The sequence below is a fragment of the Mus caroli genome, unplaced genomic scaffold (assembly GCF_978045245.1).
Source record: "Mus caroli unplaced genomic scaffold, Mus_caroli_1 scaffold_10, whole genome shotgun sequence".
NCBI lineage: Eukaryota > Metazoa > Chordata > Mammalia > Rodentia > Muridae > Mus > Mus caroli.
Window position 1 is genome coordinate 30,324,456 of NW_028227265.1, and position 20,697 is coordinate 30,345,152.

At 37.6% G+C, this 20,697-nt stretch overlaps 1 protein-coding gene across 3 annotated transcripts in view; it reads left to right on the plus strand.

The window, feature by feature from the left end:
• Positions 1–20,697, plus strand: part of Cdh8 (cadherin 8) — a 395,795-nt gene that overhangs the window by 236,670 nt on the left and 138,428 nt on the right. For all 3 annotated transcript variants that reach the window (XM_021169423.3, XM_021169421.3, XM_021169422.3), the window contains exon 8: positions 17,934–18,070. In XM_021169423.3, coding sequence (XP_021025082.1) covers positions 17,934–18,070 — 137 coding nt within the window. The remainder of the gene's footprint in view (positions 1–17,933; positions 18,071–20,697) is intronic.

The following is a 20,697-nucleotide window of genomic DNA, read 5'->3' on the forward strand; positions in this document are numbered from 1 at the left end:
GGGTGTGCGTGAAACAGTTGCAACTAAAGTCTCATTATGAGGATAATTTCAAATCTTGCTTTGACAACATTTCAATTATTACAAGATACTACAAATAAGTGCTTGCAACTATAATAAAACATGATCCCTAAGAAATATGATCACACACAAGGAGACACACAGGCACACACAGAGGCACACATAGACATGGAAAAATATTCATTCAAACACACACATAGACACAGAAAACTACACATTTAAACACACACCTATCTATATTTCTCTCTGTGTGTCTCTCTCTTTCTGTCTCTCTGTATCTGTAGGTCTATCTATCTATCTATCTATCTATCTATCTATCTATCTATCTATCTTCTATCTATGGTGAACATCACAGTAATGGCAATGATATTACTATGGAATGGCATATTTTTAATCAAGACTAAGTTTGAGGAACTTAGTGATTCAAAATGAAAGTAACAGTTGAATCACAGAACCAGGCATAAACCAAGGTCACTACCCCTCTCATTGTTTGTACAGATTTTAAAATCTCTCTATTTTACTGGTAGAAAGCCAGTTTTATTGAAGTAACTGCAGCCCCCAGGTAGCCAGGCTATGAGTCTCACTGTTACTGAGTATAGCCATATCTATTATTGTCAATGGAAAGTGACAATAATGGCTGTTCGGAAGAAGCTAGGGACTCTATAGCAGCAACTATCCAGCTTAAAGCATGCCATTTTTCAGTCCCCCATTAGGGAGGAACTGGGAAAAGATGTACAGATCAAGTGTGATTTCGTGACAGACATATCAGTGCTTCTAATATATACCAGGCAAGTGTGAGTTCTTCAACATCTCTAGTCCCATACAAAGAAGAAAAAGAAACTGTTTGAAAGCATGTATGGTAGACTTTGATATGTCAGAGATAATGTGGGGCCCACACAGCCCTGGTTGGCAGGTGAATTGGACCATGGAGGTGACACTACAATGAATGACTGCTTTTCTTCACCTTTTCAAATATCATCTCATCTCTGCATTTCTACAATCTTCCTATGTCAGGGGGCTCACAGAGTAGCTTCCCTATGTCCATACACAAGTGGTTAATTTGACATAGAAATTAAATCCGGTGACTAACCAGGTCAGCGCATAGGTATTGTAAGTCCAGCAGATGGGTTTGGCACAACTTTTCCTTTCAGAATAGATCTAGGGAATGTGAAATTTCAGGGAATCTCTGGGCACCAGATCGCTGCGCATTATTTTCTCCTTAGAGCTATTGTATTTCATATGCTGACACGAATGTATCCATCTTTCAGGATAATATTTGCTTTGCCATCCAGCAAAAAAAAAAAAAAAATAGTCAGCTATTGTGGCATCTGCCATGTTAAAGCATGCAGTCATTTGTTGGCTCATTGACTTTCTGTTAGATTTCATTTTTGAAAGTAGCTCCTACCCAGAAATATCATGCATTTTGAAATACTTATACCTATATCTAGATCTATATTCATATCTGTATGTCTCCTTATTCCAGTCTGGGAAAAAAATGAACACAGATATACATTAATACCTGTGATCACACTGTCTTCCTCCCAGGAACATTAATTAAGGGCTTGTTTCTTTCTTCTTTACTACATGTTGTGCAGTAATATAGAGTAATTTCTGACAATGTGTTTAAAGGTGATGTTTTTCAACTTGGCCAAACTAAGCAAAAAAAAAATCATATTACTGTTTATTTTTTTTAGCATAGCTGTCAGATTCACAGTTCTCTCCGACACCCTTTCCTCATTTTATAAGATGCTATATTCTTCATAGGGTTTTGAGCAGATGAGGTTGCTTTCTTAGATGACATATCTATTAGCATTACTAGCTCATAGGAGGTAAGACATCACACATTTTAATGTTTTACAGATTGACTTGCTTTACCTGTATGTGAGTTTTCCCTGAATGTATATTAGTGCACTTTGTACATGACTGGTGCACACAAATCTAGGAGGACATTTGGACTTAGATCAGAAGTTACAAATGGTTTTGAGCAACCACGAGAACCAGGAACTAAATTACAATAGTCTGTAAGAGGTACTCAACACCACTGAGTCAACACTTCAGCTCCCCAACCCACATTTTAAAAATAAAATGGAAATTAAATATTTGGTAGATGAGAAGAGAATTTTAGTAAAGTATCGTAGATCTATGTAGAATAAGTTTTTAGCTTATTTTATCTTGTTGTTTGTTTGGGCTAAGTGAAATTTCAAAGAGTAGAAATAATGTAAATAATGTCATTCATTCTAATTTTCTCATGCTGCTGACTTATACATTGTCACTAATGTGATCAATGTCTTAAGGCCTGTGATATCATGCTAGTTTAATCTGATATCATTTTTTTTCTGAGATATGTCTAGTCAGCATCCTCATTTAATATAGGAAGGTGCTGAGGACAAATGGATGACCTTTTCATGCTTTGCATGAACAGATGTGTGATCTTCATTGTCAACATCATAATTACCACCACGAGAATTTTGCATGTGTCTCTGAGGGTGCTTTTCAGAAAGTATTAACTGAAGTGGAAAATCCTCCCTCTTGCCCACCCTACTTTATATGACCAGTGTCATTCCCTGGACCAAGATCCTGAACTCAATTGGGAAAGTGAAGTGTGACCCAGAATTCATTTCTCTCTGCTTCTTACCTGCAGATGGAAGGTTGCCAACTTTCAACAGTACTGCCTTTCTTTCCTTCCCAGCATTATGGGCAGTTCCTCAAATTGTGAGCCACAGAAAAACAAACAAGCAAACAAATGAAACAAAACAAAAATAAAAACAAGAACATAGTTCATTAAGGTGCTTCTGTCAAATATTGTCACAACTTTGAGAAAAGCAACTTATACAATCACCTTTTTTATTAGATATTTTCTTCATTTACATTTCAAATGCTATCCTGAAAGTCCCTCATATACTCCCCGTTCCCTGCTCCTCTAACCACCCACTCCCACTTCTTGGCCCTGTCATCCCCCTGTACTGGGGCATATAATTTTTGCAAGCCCAAGGGGCCTCTCTTCCCAATGATGGCCGGCTAGGACATATGCAGCTAGAGACATGAGCTCTGGGGTTACTGGCTAGTTCATATTGTTTGTTCCCCCTATACAGTTGCAGACCCCCTCAGCTCCTTGGGTACTTTTTCTAGCTCCTCCATTGGGGGCCCTGTGTTTTTAACATGATAGCAAAATACCTGACATAACCAACTTAATAGAAGGAAGAGGTAGTGCTCCTAGTTTCAGACTTGTCAATTCCTGTTAGGCGTCAACAATTTGAGTCTCAACAATTCGGTGTATCATATTGGGAACATGTTGCTAAAGAGGCTACTCACACCATGACTGCTATTAAGCTTTCATGAAAAAGTGATTCTATATCCTCTGTAAAAGCCATTCCCAGGCAAATTAACTTCCTTTTACAGGGCCTTGCCTAATGATAGTTTCATTTCTATGTTCTGGTAGCGGAGTGCCTGCTTCAACTCAGAAGTAGCCACTGGGGACATTCTAGACTGAATTCCTTCATTTGGCTATTTCTACACTAGACTGTCTGTTCCTCTTCCATATGACACAGTTTCTCTCTTTATCTGTGAGCACTGCAAGTGCGAGTGTTGACTTATTCTTCATTCCTGAAGTTGCCTCATCGGATCCAGGGAGCCTGCAAGGGAAGCAGAAAACAACTGGTCGATGGTGTTCAGCCAAGTCTGTGTGGGATGGCCCCACACATCTGCCTTGCTACTTTCTAAAGTCTGTTACTACTGTCTGTGAGCTGTAGTGTGTTCTGGAAGATGAATATGGGAGGCTTGTTCATGAATCTAACATTATTTCAAAGTGCTAAGAAGTGGTAAGGTTTTAATTTAGAGGAAAGTCGGCTGGAACTCTGGAAGGATGAGATATATGTATGTGAGCGTATATCAGTTCATCACAGGTGCAAGATCTAAACCTGAGCTTCCTATCACTAACCACTAAGTACATGAGTGGCCTGCTGGATTTCAAATTCTTGTATGAGAATATAATAATGACAACTGATGCTTGCTAATGCCATATTTAGTGACAAAAATCACAAAAATGCTATGAAATGTAGAGAATTGTTACATTTGAGATGAAAAGGTCCCTAACATACAGTGAGTTTTAAAAAATTAAGTGTACATTTTTATACAAAGCTTATGGGGCACACATGGAAGGACTCATGTCTCCAGCCACATATGTAGCAGAGGATGGCCTTGTGGGATATCAGTGAGAGGACAGGCCCTTGGTCTTGTGAAGGCTCAATGCCCCAGTGTAGAGAAATGCCAGGACAGGGAAGCATGAGTGGGTGGGTTAGTGAGAAGGGGATGGGGGCATGGGATAGGTGTGTTTTCAGAGGGGAAATGAGGAAAGGGGATAAAATTGGCAATGCAAATAAAGAAAATGTCTAATAAAAAATTTTAAAAAAACAGAAAAATAAGTGGACATTTTTATACAAAGCTTATGTATAAGTTTTCCTTTATTCCCCATTCTCCTACAATAAATTTATTTAAAATATATATTGGGAGTCGCAGTGGTTTGGAAGAGAAAGGAGGCTATTTTGTTTGTTTGTTTGTTTGTTTTCCTGTTTTGTTTTATTTTTTTTGTAGTAGCTTCCTGTTCTTTTTAGAATATTCACCTTGAATAAAATTACACCAGATTTTAAATTAAAAGTCACACTAGTGACCACTTAGTAAGAGAATAGGTGATTGATTCCAGATCACAGTGGCCACACATTCTATTGTCCTGAACCCTCTCCTGAACATAAGTGTCCACTCAACACAAGAGCATCGCACTGCTGTTTGCTCCTGGTATGAGAGCATCCTTGGACCTCCTCTTGGTAACCAGGCTGGCTGCTAATGAGCTCTTTTCATAAAAATGCTACGCACTCCCAGTATCACCAGTGATACCGAAAGAGAAGCGTTTCTGACTATACAAAACATTTCATTAATTTGGAATGATAGTCTACAATGGCTGACTTCTTCATCAATCTTGCAATAACATCCCCTCAAATGCATGCTTGTGTGTGTGTGTGTATGTGTGTGTATGTGAGAGAGAGAGAGAGAGAGACAGACAGACAGACAGACAGAGACAGACAGAGACAGAGAGAGAAAGAGACATAGTGACAGAGACATAGACAGACAAAAATATGAGAGACTGAGACAGACACATAGACAGACACACATTCTCTCTCTCTCTCTCTCTCTCTTTCTGTGTGTGTGTGCTTGTGTGTGTATTTGCATGTGCGAAGATTGGTATAACATGCTCATCATATATTGTCTAGAGCACAGATCAGTGCTGAAACCCATGAACACATTCCCATGTAACTCAAATCTTGCTTGCTCATCTGCATCTCCTCATTTCCTGTCTCCTATGGCTATCATCATCTCTTTAACCAAATTTAATTACTTTATATAAGCCAACAATGCAATCCTTTCCTTTTGTGATGGGTTTATTTTATTTATTTCAATGTATGCAAAGGCTATCAATAATTTTTTTACATATTTCAGCATGTCATCATTTTCCAGGATGAATAATATTCCATTATAATTATATATTGTACTTTATTAATCTATCACCAGTCAATTAACATACACATGATTTAACTCCTGAAAACTAAACAATGTCTCATGGACTTTGGGAATAGTTATATGTCTTCGAGTTGCTTTCCCCAATTATTTTCAATAAATAATCAGAAAGGGGTACCTCTAGTTTGCATGGCAGTTTGATTATTAAGGTTTGGAGGGAATTCCATGCTGGTTCTCATAGATGTTGCACCATCTTTCATTCCTCCCTTAAATGCATAATGGTCTGGTGCCAAGGATCTAATATTTTGAGATATTTAAAATTTGATGTAATGATGTCTAAATTCACTTACCCAGAGAGAAGTTTTCTTGTCTCCTAACTTAAAGCACTAATTCTCTCAATGCCATTTCAAAGCTTCTCACTTCCTGTTTACAATGGCTGGAATCAATTCCTCATGTGGTGTTATATATGCACAGTCATCCATTCATTTACATTTAGTCTCCCATTCACACTGAGGTTTGTCCTCCTTATTATACTAATTGAGCTTACAGTTTCCAGGAAGTTTTCTTATACAGATCCATTCCTTGGAAGGCCCTGACCCCTACTGCAGCACCTTCTCACTTGTCCTGTCTCTCACCATGGCCCATGACTCCAGCTGTAAAATCTAGCCCGTCTATTTCTATACATAAGCTCTCCTCTATAAACAAAACAAACAAACCAAAGAAAATGATACAGGCCATGGTTTTGTATTCATGCTCTATAGTAAGAAGTCTGACTGAATAGCCACAGGAAAACTAAGACATACATAGTTACGTTTCAGCTTAGCTATTCTTGAATTCAAGCTATATTGCTATGGTAAATAAAGCCCTACCTGTAAAGTCAGAAGGAAAGCAAAGATTCCTAATACAATTTGAGTAGAAGCAACTATAGCTGTTTAATGAGGTTAACTGAAACCATGTCATCTTACAGAGTCCCTTGTACTAACTTGGAAAGTAGACTGTGTTTAATGCTGTTTTTTTCTGTTCTCTTCTCCTCCCTCAAAAACATGCTTTTTTTTTTTCTCTCTAGAGAATAATAAATAAACAGAACTTTGGGACTAGAAGAATGCAGACAACATTATTTATTAAAGCAGCCAGAGCAACCTGTGGAGCAATTAGAGGCAAAAAGCAGAAAACTTGTAGATGGAATTTTTGATTCTCAAAGTGCATGCAAAAAATGCTAAAATGCTTTCTTTAGGCATAATAACAAAAGTGAGAATGAAATTAAGCAGTGAGAAAGAAACAGTTGGAGTTCAGTGAAATATAATAACTGATTCATAACTAAGGGCTTTATTTCATTATGTGTGCCTCTAAATAGCATCTTCACTTGCAGCCAGCTCAAAATTGTATCCTCCTGTACATTTTCCAGAGAGAGACTGCAGACCAGTGTTGAACAAAGCATTTTTATACTACAAAAGTGCATTTGTTCCTGCTAAATTTGAAAAATCCAACCACATTACCTTTTTTCAAGGATAGCTGTTCTCTCACACATTCTAAGTAACACAGGGACTGTGGGCAAATGGGTTTGACCTCAACATTTTCTGCTCTAGGTTCTAGCATTAAGTTTATTTGGAAAGGAGATGGGTATTTTCTATCAAAGAGTAGAGACAAAGTGTAGGACACTGGTGAACTCTGCAGAGCATTCAGAATATACCCAAAGGGAAGCTACTTGAGCTCTTTGGGGTCCTCATGATTCACCAAGGATTATCAATATAATGATACTTGGTTTTGACAAGCTATATATCGTCTTTTTATGTAAGTAGTCCCTCCATGATTATATAGCTAATGGACCAATTAAAGGAAGAATAATTACGGACATTAGTGAAGTCTTTGACTCCAAATGTAGAGTATGACTGAGAGAGTATGGACAGAAACCCTGAAAACACCTACTTTAAAAAAGTTGACTGACTCCCATACTAGTACACATGGTCCCAATTAAATAAATAAATACCATGACCTTCAGAAATGCTTTTCAGCTAAGATTCCTTAAACTATTTCCTTAAGACTTTTGTAATCACTTAAATTAGTTTTAAATGAGCACAGACATGTGATCAGAATTGGAGTTTCCTTGGAGCCTTGCATAGCTACTTTGTATTGGTTCCACCTGAATGCTATGTCCTGCACACAGAAAGAGCAATACTTTGTTAGGATCAACACTTAGGAGGCAGAGGTAGGCAGATTCTGTGAGTTCAGGGCAAGCCTGATCTATGTAGAGAGTTGTGGGACAGCCAGGAGTACACAGGGAGACCCTGACGTCTCACCAAAATGAAAAACAACTTTCACATGCCTGTCATTGGCCTTACCTTACATCTTGTTTGATGTAGCATGTCTCATCTCCACTGTGAAGCACACTGGAATGACTGGCTCACAAGCTCCCAGGATGCTATTATCACGTTTCAACACACAGTAGGAACACCACACTGCTTGGAGATGACTTCTTGGGATGTAATCTCCAGTCTTCCTGTGTATGTGTCAACTGTCCTATGCACTGTGGTCCCTTTTTAGCTCCAAAGCGGTCTTCCTTATTTACCTGTGGAGTAAACTCATAATTACCATTCAAACTGTGAAGGAGAATGCTGTGGGGGTAACTGGTTAAAGATGAGGCTTTCTTTCATGACATGATTTCATGATAGTGAAACCCTGATCTCTTTCCTGTTTCATCCTTTCTGCTGATCGCAGTTAAATGACAGCACTTTCATTTAGCCCAGTGGATCTCTTTCAGATAAATATTTTCAAGCACAGGAGTTTTACATTAAGCAAAATTGAAAGCATCTGTATAACAGTTTCCCTAATAATATTTAGACCTCTGTTGTAGGATTTTCCCTGTCCAATCACTTTAGGGCAGTGGCAGGCCTGTGATTAGACAGGAAAAAGGAGGCAGAGCTAAGAGCTGGGAAGAGAGGGAGGAAGCAGGAGGGGAAGAAGTAGGGGAAGCCAACATGGAGGCAGACGGACAGGAGGAAGATCGTATTGCATCATCAAAAGTCTACCTGGTTTTAAACAACAACAAGTAGTTAAGATTTTCACAAGTTAAGATAATTGGGGTAGAGCTTTTATCATTATCAATTATCTCTGAAATTATTGTATTGACCTCTTGTAAATTGTAATCTTATTGTTATATAAATCTGATTAGATAATTAAGCTTTAAGAGTCAAGGTTCTACTGGGTAACTAGGTGCTGACATGGCTGATCATGGGGCTTCAGGGGGGGTGTCGCTGAGTGGAAGCAAGAACTGGGGGGCATGGTGTCTGAGAGATGGCCCAGCAGGAACCGATGGCCAAAGAGTTGGTGGGCCAAGAGACCATATCGAACGCGGGGGCTAGCCCCAGTGAGTTGGGAGCAGTGACAGGAGCATGGCAGCATGGCCTGCACCACTGAAAGATGGCAGATTCTTTTTTTAATATTTCCTGCAACAGACCTGGGACAGATGTCTCTGGCACTCAGGAAGACTATAAAGAATAGACTACTAGAAGTGAAAATCTTTTTTTTTTAATTTACTTTCTTTATTTTTAACTTACTTTATTTTCCTCTCACTGTCCCCCTCCCGGGCACCCCTCACTCATTTTCCCCTTATTCTCCCTCCCCTTCTCCACTGAGTGGGTGGGAACTTCCTGGATATCCCTCCTCACTGAGATAGATTCTTAGGCCCCTGGAATCTCTTCAGTAAACTGACAATTCTGTCTGCTCAAGTCTTTGGATTATTATGTGAGCATATGTTATCATTCCATAAGTACAAATATGTATTTTTGGATATTCAGATGCTAACACCAAAGTAACTAATCCCATGGCCTGAATTCTAACAATGTGGTGTTGAGTGTTAAAAGTGACTGGTGACTACCATTATGTATCAATTTCCATGTATTAATAAAATATTTAAAGCAAGAGATCCAGTGTAGTAAAACTAGAATAATAGTCGTTAAAAACAGAAATAAAAGAAGTGTTGATAAGGTTTTAAAATAACTGTTTTACATCTCCTCATTGATGAAGTATGTATCTTTTTCAGGAATCAGAACTTAATATTCTAAAAGAAACAAGAATGCTAGCCAAACCTGAGCTACAGTATTATACATCATTGTACTCATCAGCCCGAATCATTCCCTTATCTTGCATCATGGCAAGTGTATACTGAAGTCCTTATCTGATATTGAGATGTATGGACATCATTTCAGCAAAGTATTTTTCATTAAATTTCTACGCTTCAATTTGAAAGTGTGCACTGCACAACAAATCTTGCTGTTGGTGAAGGACAATCAGGTTTGACTTATGATATATAGGAAAAATATAGAATCATTTCAGGAGACCTCATATTGAAAAGGGGAAGTGCTTATTTTCCTATTCTATAAAAAGTTTATTAGATCCACTCTAGTAAGAGCATCTGATTTCATCCAATTGTGACGCCTACCCTTTGATTCCTAGTCTTTTATCAGGTCCCTAGGGATAGTTCAGGTTTGTGATGATTTACGGATGTTTGCAGCTTTGTAATTGTTTTTTTTTTTTTTTTTTCACTGTTTTTTTTTTATTACATATTTTCCTCAATTACATTTCCAATGCTATCCCAAAAGTCCCCCATACCGCCCCCCACTTCCCTACCCTCCCATTCCCATTCTTTTGGCCCTGGCATTCCCCTATATTGGGGCATATAAAGTTTGCAAGTCCAATGGGCCTCTCTTTCCAGTGATGGCCGACTAGGCCATCTTTCGATACATATGCAGCTAGAGACAAGAGCTCCGGGGTACTGGTTAGTTCATCATGTTGTTCCAACTATAGGGTTGCAGATCCCTTTAGCTCCTTGGGTACTTTCTCTAGCTTCTCCATTGGGAGCCCTGTGATTCATCCAATAGCTGACTGTGAACATCTACTCCTGTGTTTGCTAGGCCCCTGCATAGTCTCACAAGAGACAGCTATCTTTGGGTCCTTTCAGCAAAATCTTGCTAGTGTATGCAATGGTGTCAGCGTTTAGAAGCTGATTATGGGATGGATCCCTGGATACGGCAGTCTCTAGATGGTCCATCCTTTCATCACAGCTCCGAACTTTGTCTCTGTAACTCCTTCCCTGGGTGTTTTGTTCCCAATTCTAAGAAGGGGCACAGTGTCCACATTTTGGTCTTCAATCTTCTTGAGTTTCATGCGTTTAGCAACTTGTATCTTATATCTTGGATATCCTAAGTTTTGGGCTAATATCCACTTATCAGTGAATACATATTGTGTGAGTTCCTTTGTGATTGTGTTACCTCACTCAAGATGATGCCCTCCAGGTCCATCCATTTGGCTAGGAATTTCATAAATTCATTCTTTTTAATAGCTGAGTAGTACTCCATTGTGTAAATGTACCATAATTTCTGTATCCATTCCTCTGTTGAGGGACATCTGGGTTCTTTCCAGCTTCTGGCTATTATAAATAGGGCTGCTATGAACATAGTGGAGCATGTGTCCTTCTTACCGGTTGGGACATCTTCTGGATATATGCCCAGAAGAGGTATTGCTGGATCCTCCGGTAGTAGTATGTCCAATTTTCTGAGGAACCGCCAGACTGATTTCCAGAGTGGTTGTACAAGCTTGCAATCCCACCAACAATGGAGGAGTGTTCCTCTTTCTCCACATCCCCGCCAGCATCTGCTGTCACCTGAATTTTTGATCTTAGCCATTCTGACTGGTGTGAGGTGGAATCTCAGGGTTGTTTTGATTTGCATTTCCCTGATGATTAAGGATGTTGAACATTTTTTCAGGTGCTTCTCTGCCATTTGGTATTCTTAAGGTGAGAATTCTTTGTTCAATTCTGAGCCCCATTTTTTAATGGGGTTATTTGATTTTCTGAACATCGGTTCAACAATCAAGGAAAATGGAAAATGCTTTGTAATTGTTGTGCAGCAATTTTCTCTAAGAGAAAACATCCCTCTCTTTAGAGAAGCTTTGTAAAATATAGGCTCTAAAGCAGGTGAACCATTCCATCACCTAGGGAGTTTTGCTAAATTCAAGAAGTAAACAACTCAGAAATTTCAGGAAGCCCCTGAAAACAAGATGCAGTACATTCCTTCATTCTCAGTAAGAACTGAGTCAGTAAGAACTGAGCAGTAAGAACTGGTCAGAAACACAGCTCAGGCCAGCTCAGCTGTCTAGAATATGCAAAGCAGCTACAATGCCCAGAAAGACACTCTCCAGCTTGTTGAGCTCTCTTCAAGGTGTGCTGTATGCTCCAGAGTTCCATCTTTTATGAGCTCCCACCCAAGCCCTGGTGGACTTTTGGTGATGTAGCTGCCTTTTATTAATTTCTCCTCTTGTAAACAGCCCCTTCCCCATATTCTTATAAAGACCTCAACTGTAAATCATCGGTTTTTCAAGTTGGATACTGGCGGTATCTTTTCTTTTGTGTGTCATCCTCAGTTACCTAGGTGGTGTGGTTAGACATTTGTTCAGGACTCCCAATCATTACTGCCACACAGTAGTAGTGAGTGAGAACATTATTTATGTAGTATTAGCAAATGGCCAAAATCAGGGACAATGTATTCAGCAATACAAATGACAGCAGAAGGCTTAGCTGCAATCCACAAGGAAGGTCTGTTATTGGCTATGGCAGGCACAAATTGATGATGGGAGGAAGTGGGAAGTGTGTAGACAGAGTGGGCCTATACTTTAGCCAAATAGGGAACATTCAGGATAACTTCAACTTGAATTAAAATGTCTATTGTTGAGCTTTGTAAAAGAGACTCTGACAGTGTGGGAAAAGCATTCCATTTGGAGTGGGAGATTATTGTTGCAGGAAAAGTTAAAAATGAGCCTGGCACAAATTATGGTCTTATCCATGTCTGGCCTAGAAAGAGTAGCATGTGACATAATACTGAGAGGTTGTTCTTAAGTTATTCTGTTGCATAATATCCCATTAAACAAGCGATTGTGATATCCTTGTATTTCTAATTTGCAAAAGTTCTTACTAACCAGTAAATTCTCATCACTTACTACAATAACGTATATTGTTGCTAAATGAGTCTGATGTCCTGCTAAATTTCCAAAACAGTAAATTTATAAAATTTTTTTCACCAATACTGATTGGATACAGTTATACTCTACTCATTTAATATTCTGGAGTGTGCATATTTTCTATGAGCAAACTTTCTGCATTGTATACTAGCTTGACCAAAAATTAAACATAGAGCAGCTAATTAAACTCAATCCTCCTTATAGGTACTTAGAATTTGTAGTGCAATTATTGCCAGTCAATACATTGTCATACATATGATTTAGATGGCTTTATGAGTGTGGAAATGTGCATTATCTTTATTTACAACTATATACATTAGAATATGAGTGCAGTTGAATTTTATATGGATGACTATAATTTTATAGGAATAATTCAAACAAAAATTGATGTATGAGGAATATCAAAATACTGAAAGTTAGAATGGCTTTAAAAATTAGTTAAATGTTTTGCTGAGAATTAATTACTATTGGATTTTCATTCTACATAGACTGTTAGTGAGATTCTATGTCATTTTGTCTTTGTCATGATTGTATAATTTAAATACTGTTTGTGAATAGCAAAGTTAAAAATTGGTATTATCAATTGTGCAAAATATCATTTAAGGAGAAGAAAGCTACCCTTCAATGATAGGTTGTCTTGATACCTTTGGATTGATGTAGTCCTATAGACATTCCCTGAAATTAGTTGAAATTCCTGTGTCTTCAGGATGAGTAGTGAAGATGTTTTAAAGGCTTTCACATGACTTTCCATTTTCTAGATTTAAACTATCCTTGGTGTCATTTGTTATACTTTTCTTGATACCCCCTTTCATTGACTACTGAACTTACATTGAATGGTTCTGTGTAAAAGTCTTCACACACAGAACATATCTCTGTGCTAGGATTTTCCTCTTTGTGTTCTTTTTGTAGGAAATAAATTTCTAGATTTGTATTCATCTTACCTCTTTTCTTGTCTCACTGTTAGCTCCAAAAGAGCTATATTCTTTTATTGTCTTATCACGTATAAACTAAGTTATACTTAAAAAAAATCATATCTACCTAGTGCAATGTCTTTGTATATCAGGGAAAACCTAGGTCAATACTCTAACAGCTTAGTTGCTATTGTAGCTGGTATGTGTCTTTAATTTTGTTTTTATTACTTGATAAATGTTCCTCAAAGTTAGATCCTCAAACTATAGTCCTCTTGGGAGATGGGTCATTTAGAAACTAGAGTGTAGTGGAAAATTGTCAAATACTGGAGGCCTGTTCTAAAACAGTTGTTCTCAACTTTCCTAGTGCTGTGAACTTCTCATACACTCCCTCATGATGTGGTGACCCCAATCATACATTATTTCATTGCTATGCATAGCTGTATTTTTGCTATTGTTATGAATAATAATTATAAATAAGTGTTTCCTTGATGAGGTGACTTTAGAACACAAATAAAATGTGATTAGCAGAGGAATTAGGAAATAAAGAAGTTTAAAAAATCATCAAATACCTCATATGATGTCACCCTTAGAAGAATGCAGTTTACATCATATTGTTTCTTAATTGGATTGTTATAATAATTAGTAAAGCTCTGGAGTATACTCCTTATTCAGCCTGCAGTTTGACTGTGTTACCCTGGAGTCACGGGGAATAAGAAGAAAAACTGATAAGTCCTGAAAGTGATAATTATCATCAAATTGTTACATTCCAAAGCTCTTCACTGCAGAGGAGAAAAATACTTTCAGCAGGGGATGGACACTTTCTCTGGGTTGGTGGCTTTGGGGCTAGGTCAAAATTAGAGAGTGAAGAGGTATGTTTTTGTTGTTGTTGTTGTTATGGTTGATGATGGTGGTGGTGGTACGCACGTGTGTGTGTATGTGTGTGTGTGTGTGTGTTTATGGGCATGTTATAAGGAATAAATCTAATGTAATTCTTTCACACCCAAATACATGAATATAAGGGGTCAGAAGTTTGTGCCAAGCACTGGCTTGAAAATATGAAACGAAATTATGTTTTATGAGGCAGCATATTAATCAGGTAAAAGTTGCTTTTAATAATCAGAAACAAGAGTAATGCAGCAGGGTGCATTTTCTCAACATAAAACAATTTGCCCAGTAGTTTTCACAAAACCAAGCAGTTATTTTCTTACACTTAGCTCTGATATCTGACAGATAATCTGAACTGAATAAAATTGATGACATAAATTTATGTCTGGTAATAGTTTCATGTTAAACTGCAACTTTAAACCATATGCAAAGCAACTAGCTTAGGCATTTTCTTGCATGTGTAGCCTTAATTCCATAAAGGAAATTGGTGAAGTCCTTAGCATTTACTTCCAGGCAGCACAACTGTAGTGAAGAAGAAGCCAAGCCAAGTATTTTATAGATTACAAATTAGAAAGTTTCAATAGGTTTTCTGTGAAATCACAGATAATATGCTTTCTAAAACTCATCCTTTCCACATGAAAGGAACTATTTCCAAAGCTCTAATTATTACAGCTCGTATAACCATGACCCAGAAAGCCCATTTTCTCACATTCTACTTCCCTATGTACTAATGAGAAGGCTTGTTGTTGTTGTTGTTGTTTGTTTTGTTTTGTTTTTGTATAGCAGCAGGAAGGTGATTTTCCATTGTGCATATTCTGCTTGAAGCTGTGACTTTCAGCTAAGACATAAGTAATTGTGGAATGGATCCACAAATGTAATACATAAAAATTAAGGAATCAGGATAGAGATTTCAATCATATACATAAAAATCGGATTTAAATATATTAGCTAGAATATGTTTCCTTTGAACATTAATTCTAGGATAGAAACTTCTCTTTATTCTCTTTATTTCCTTTCTCTTCAATCTTTTTAATAACATGATTCACATGTAATAATAACCTTACTCAACAAATGACTACCTCCACATAGCATTGTTAAAAGCAGCAAAACTATCTAACTTAGTGGATGTTAGGAAGGATGAATAAAGCCTTCTTTTATTGTAAGTAAAGAGCAGGGGTCAGGTACATGTTTGAGGAATAATAGGAGAAATATTCTTCAGAAAGGAATCCCAACAAAGACTGGGGCCAAGTGGTAAAGATGACTTGTGGAAGGCTCATGACCTAGAAAGCCAATGTAGTTTCTCTCCTCTTCTACTGGAGTCGATGTTCTGTTAATATACCCAAAGTCCCAGAGGTGAATAGAGATGTAGACAAATACCACAAAGTGTTTGGGAATAGTGTAAGACTCTTCTAGGGCAGTTTGCTCTTCTCACACCTGCTAAAGTATTTCAATTAGGACCTTTATCCACATCTTTCTATTTCTGGACTCTCATTCCCACACTCAGTCTGGTCCCTCTGTGATTCCATCATTTATATATTTCCTTTTATACCTGTTATCAGTTATTTTTCAACTCACCACAAAGCAAAACACTGGAGAGTATATATGTTTTACAATTTATAGACTGGTATCTAGGACTAAGAGGTTGGTATGACACTGACCTCCTCCCACAGTTGAGTTTCAGCTGAAGAGTCCCTGGCATTAGGCCAGCATCTGTTCTTCCTTCAGTGACAGTATTCAGTGTGCAATAATAGCAAAAACCTCAGAGTAATGAAATGACTTAGGGTATGCTTCTGAGGCCTTTTGCTACTTGGTCAGATTATCAAGACGTCGATTTCCTTGTATTTACTCAGATTCTAGAATTTGAGTCAGTATTCCTGGAAGCTATGCTATATGTCTTTGAGAATATTTTTTTCTATTATTTACTAATGATGAATCCTAGATAGAAAGCCCAGACCAGTGTGTTTTGAACTTTATGCAAAGGTTTATGGCATGTGCTACTATGAAGCCTAGTAGTCTAAGAAGAAACACACAAACTAGCTATGCTATCAGTCATCAGTGCAGAGTTTGAGAGATAATGAGGTGGATTAAAATTTATCCAGAGGTATAAAAAAATGATGAGAGATGGAAGACTTTATTCCTGGCATCCAGAAGCCTAAATCCTAATTATCTTATTTAGCAATTCATCTTTACTTAGATCTCATATTTTAATACTTATGAATTACTGATATATTCAAATTGGTGGATTCCAAATTGAGAAAAGGAATTACCTCTTGCCTGAGTCTTGTCTGTTCCAGAGACATTAAAAATACCATATACTGGGCAGCTTAAGTCAACAGTAATTAAGGTTCAGACTTCCTGAAGTGTGAGACAAGCAGAACAGCTTCTGATGAACCTCCCTCTTTTGCTTGGTTCTAGAATGCTGTCTCACTATCTTTACATGTGTGACAAGGGCTTGCTTACTCCCTTGTATTTCACTTATAAAAGAAGAGAAAAACTCTTCTCAGCCATTCACTCTCCAATTTATTGAGGATTTGAATAGCTAAATGCAAGTTCTGTGGGGCACACAAACATCCCAATGTAATACCCTGTCTATGCCCTTTTTTATTTTTAATATTCAGTATGCATGTAGATTCCAAGTATGACATTGAACCGTAAGTGATATGAGAGCAGAAAATGGTGTAGCACACTATTGTTAGTAATCCCTACTTCAAATGCCAAGCTACCTTTGAAGCCCTATATATTCTCTTAATGCCTCTTTGGAGGAGTTTTTCATCTGCAGAACTATTATTATGTCCATTTGAAACAATTATTTTAGGAGTATGACGCATGGTACATATATCAAGACAGATATCTTTTTTATTGGTTCATTTATTTATTTACATCTCAAATGTAATCCCCCTTCCCAATTTCCCCAAACCCCCACCCCCCACCCCCCAAGTCTCTATGAGGGTGCTCTCCAAACTGCCTCCTCACTCCTGCCTCAGAACTCTGGCATTCCACTACACTGGGTCATCGAACCTCCACTGGACCAAAAGATATCTGATCTATTAAAAACATTTACATGATTTTTACCAGTGAGGAATAACTGAAAACCTAAATGATTTCTTAGAATTATAACGCAACAATTGATCCTGACAAAATAAAGCTTCAAAAACATCTAGTTAGACTACATTTAGCACAAACCCTATATTTCTTCAAATAGCTATAAATAACATGTTACCAACACACCCTGCATTGGCCTGAGTTTGTTGTTTTATATTGTATCTTGTGGCAATGGCTAATTATCATAAGGTGTCTAATAAATGTGATGGATTGTCCAATTAACTCTTCATCAGCATCAGTTTTTGAGGATGCTACCTATTGAAACCGTTGGTGGTTTATGACCTCCATGTTGCATATCTGGCTAATTGCTCCTTGGACAATAATTATTAAGTTTCCTGTGCCTCATTCAGTCATTTTGTTTGACAAATTACGACACCACAGAGTTCCCCAATTCATTTGGCTTCACAACTACGAGTCATCTGGGATTACTAAAGGTCTGCTGTAGAATGTAAGCATGCAGGAACCTTGGAGGAAATTACAGATCTCTCTACTCTGTAGGTTTTCCATTGACCGCCACACTGACCTGGAAAGACAGTTCAACATCAATGCAGATGATGGGAAGATAACACTGGCAACTCCACTGGACAGAGAACTAAGTGTTTGGCACAACATCACCATCATTGCTACTGAGATCAGTAAGTGTCTGGGCTTGTTTCTTCCTTGTGTGTATGTATTCATTTGGTACCCATTGAACACAGAATAAATGCTCTTCTCTGTCTAGATAGTTTGTCATTGAGATTTATTTCATGTTTTCACAATAAGCCTTTGAAGGGGTCATCTCAACACAAATCAGTTTGCACTGTAGTAAATTATCAAATGTAATTAATATATGTTTGAAGGAAACATTTACATATCGGAATAGTTTTGTATTTTTAATTATAGAACCATTAAGATTTCTTTATTGAAATTCAACATAATGTTTTCTGAAAAGTATGTGTAAAATCTGCTCTTTTATAGGGAATCAGTTTGTAGTATTACTAAAATAACACCTCTGTCTTTGATGATGTAGGGTGTTTTATACTTAATGAAGCTACTACAATAGCTACATGCTAGAAATTCATTTGACACAATCTTTGCAAGCTTGCAGTTTTCTTCACTAACTTTTTTATTTAAAAAAAAATGAAGGGGGGGAGGAATTAAAGTCCACAGCAACCATGTTCAAAGCCAGGTATAGCAGCATATATCTGCAACTTCAGTGCAGTGAGCAAAGATAGACAGATCATGAGAGTTTGCTTGACAGTAGGTCTAGCTAAAACAGCTAGATCAAGGCTCAGTGAGAGATCTCATGTCAAAATGTAAGATGGAGAAAGGACTGAGGAAGACACCACAGCATCAGTCTCTAGCCTTTACATGTGTCTATGTTGGCAAGTGCCCAACTGGGCACTCTCACACATGCGCGTGCACATATATGCACACACAGAGAGTTGCAAAAAACAAAAGCATTCTTTACATTTTATTTCCAAGCAAAATACATATTTTATAGAATGTAGATATGTTTCTATAAAAGGCATGATAAAGCCTTCAACCCTGCACAAATTCAAAGGTGATACTGGATTCCAGAAAGACTTGTGGGAAAAAAAAAGAATGTAAAAATGAAGATAATATTAATAAAGTTGTTCTTAATCTATAGCAAAATGAATTTAAAAGAGGGGACATTAGAGGCATGGGCTCTTCCTTATGCATACCGCAGAGATGGTGCAGAGGAAAGTTAGAGCTGTCTACTCTTAATGCCAGTTTTTGCTTTCTGGTGGCATCTTTGAAAACAAGGGAGCAGATAGATACCCAGTTCTGTAATGGGACCTGATGTCCTCTTTTGCCGTGTCTGAAGATAGTGACAGTGGCCTCATACACATACAATAAATAAATAATTAAGTATTAAAAAAATACAGAAAGAAGCATGTCTGAGCTGTGAAGAGGATACCCTGATTGGAGACTTGTGAAAACAGGTGTATCTGGATGCAGGTGGGGCACAAGTATCATCTTAGCACTGAGCAGACAGAGGGCATGAGATCTAAATTACATCTAAACATGGGCTACATCATGAAACCCCCTCCCAAGTATCAAATGCACATGAACGAATCTAAAAACAGAAGAACAACATCTGTGTGGGTGAAAGTATATTTAAGCAGAAAGAACATCTGAGTATGGATGGAGCCAGGCCTTGGAAATTGCCCTTTCTGCTTTCAGATATTATTTTCTCCCCTAAGGCCTTAGCTTAGCTGTAGTGTCTTCCTTTGCAACATTAAGGGAACAATAAAACAAAGCACATCATTTGCTGGTCTGGGTTTATTAGAAGTGTTAAGCCAATTCAGAAGTGTACAGACATGAAATGCTTATAATTTATAGTACTGAAGTGCCATTATCACCTTCAGGCTCTGAGATAGAAGGAAAACTATGCCTCATTACATTAGTTTAAGACGATGTAAAGCTTGAAAGAAAAAATTGTTTTGTATAAAGGATATAAGCAGTAGTTACTTTTAAAAGTATTTTTTTTTCATGAATAGAGTGCAATCTATTCAAGTTAACCTTAACCTGTGCTCCAATTTTAATGAGAATGATTCTTCCACTTTAATATTCATCAAGGATGTCCCAATTATAAGCAATCATGTACTTCATTCTAAGGAACAAAAGTAAATGAATTCACCAAACAGGTGTTTAAGAAACATTTCAGGGCAATCTAGAAACAAAAGATTCATTTTCAAGGAATCTCAAAATGGGAAAGACAAAAGAAAACAGATGTTCTGGGCCAATGAGCTATTAACTTCAGGAAGACGAGAGTACCAACCCCCCATCAGGTCGGTTTCTTACTTCAGGAATCATTGAATCTGTCACTCATAGCACCCATATATTCAGCGTGGATACATCAGGGAATAAAACCACCCAAACCTCTGACGAGCTTCCCCCCACCCTTAGCCCTGGAAGCACCTCCTGTGAATCGGTATACTGGGTTGGGTTGATCCATAGAGAGATAGAGGGGTGAGAAAAACCATGAGTGCCTGAAACACAATCTGTTGTATTTTAGAGAGGAGTAAAAAAATCTCAACAGAGATTCACTTGATGAACATAGGATGTTAGTAAAAACCATTATATAATACAAATGAAACACAGCCTTTCCTGTAATAGTTACATAGCTGTTTAGGATTATCATCATTTTTATTATAAGTATAAGAAAATCAAATCATAAAAGAAGATTGACAGAATAATCATTTTTGTAATATATTTTCATAGCAATGACTTGGATTTCTGTCTGAGGAAATTTGTC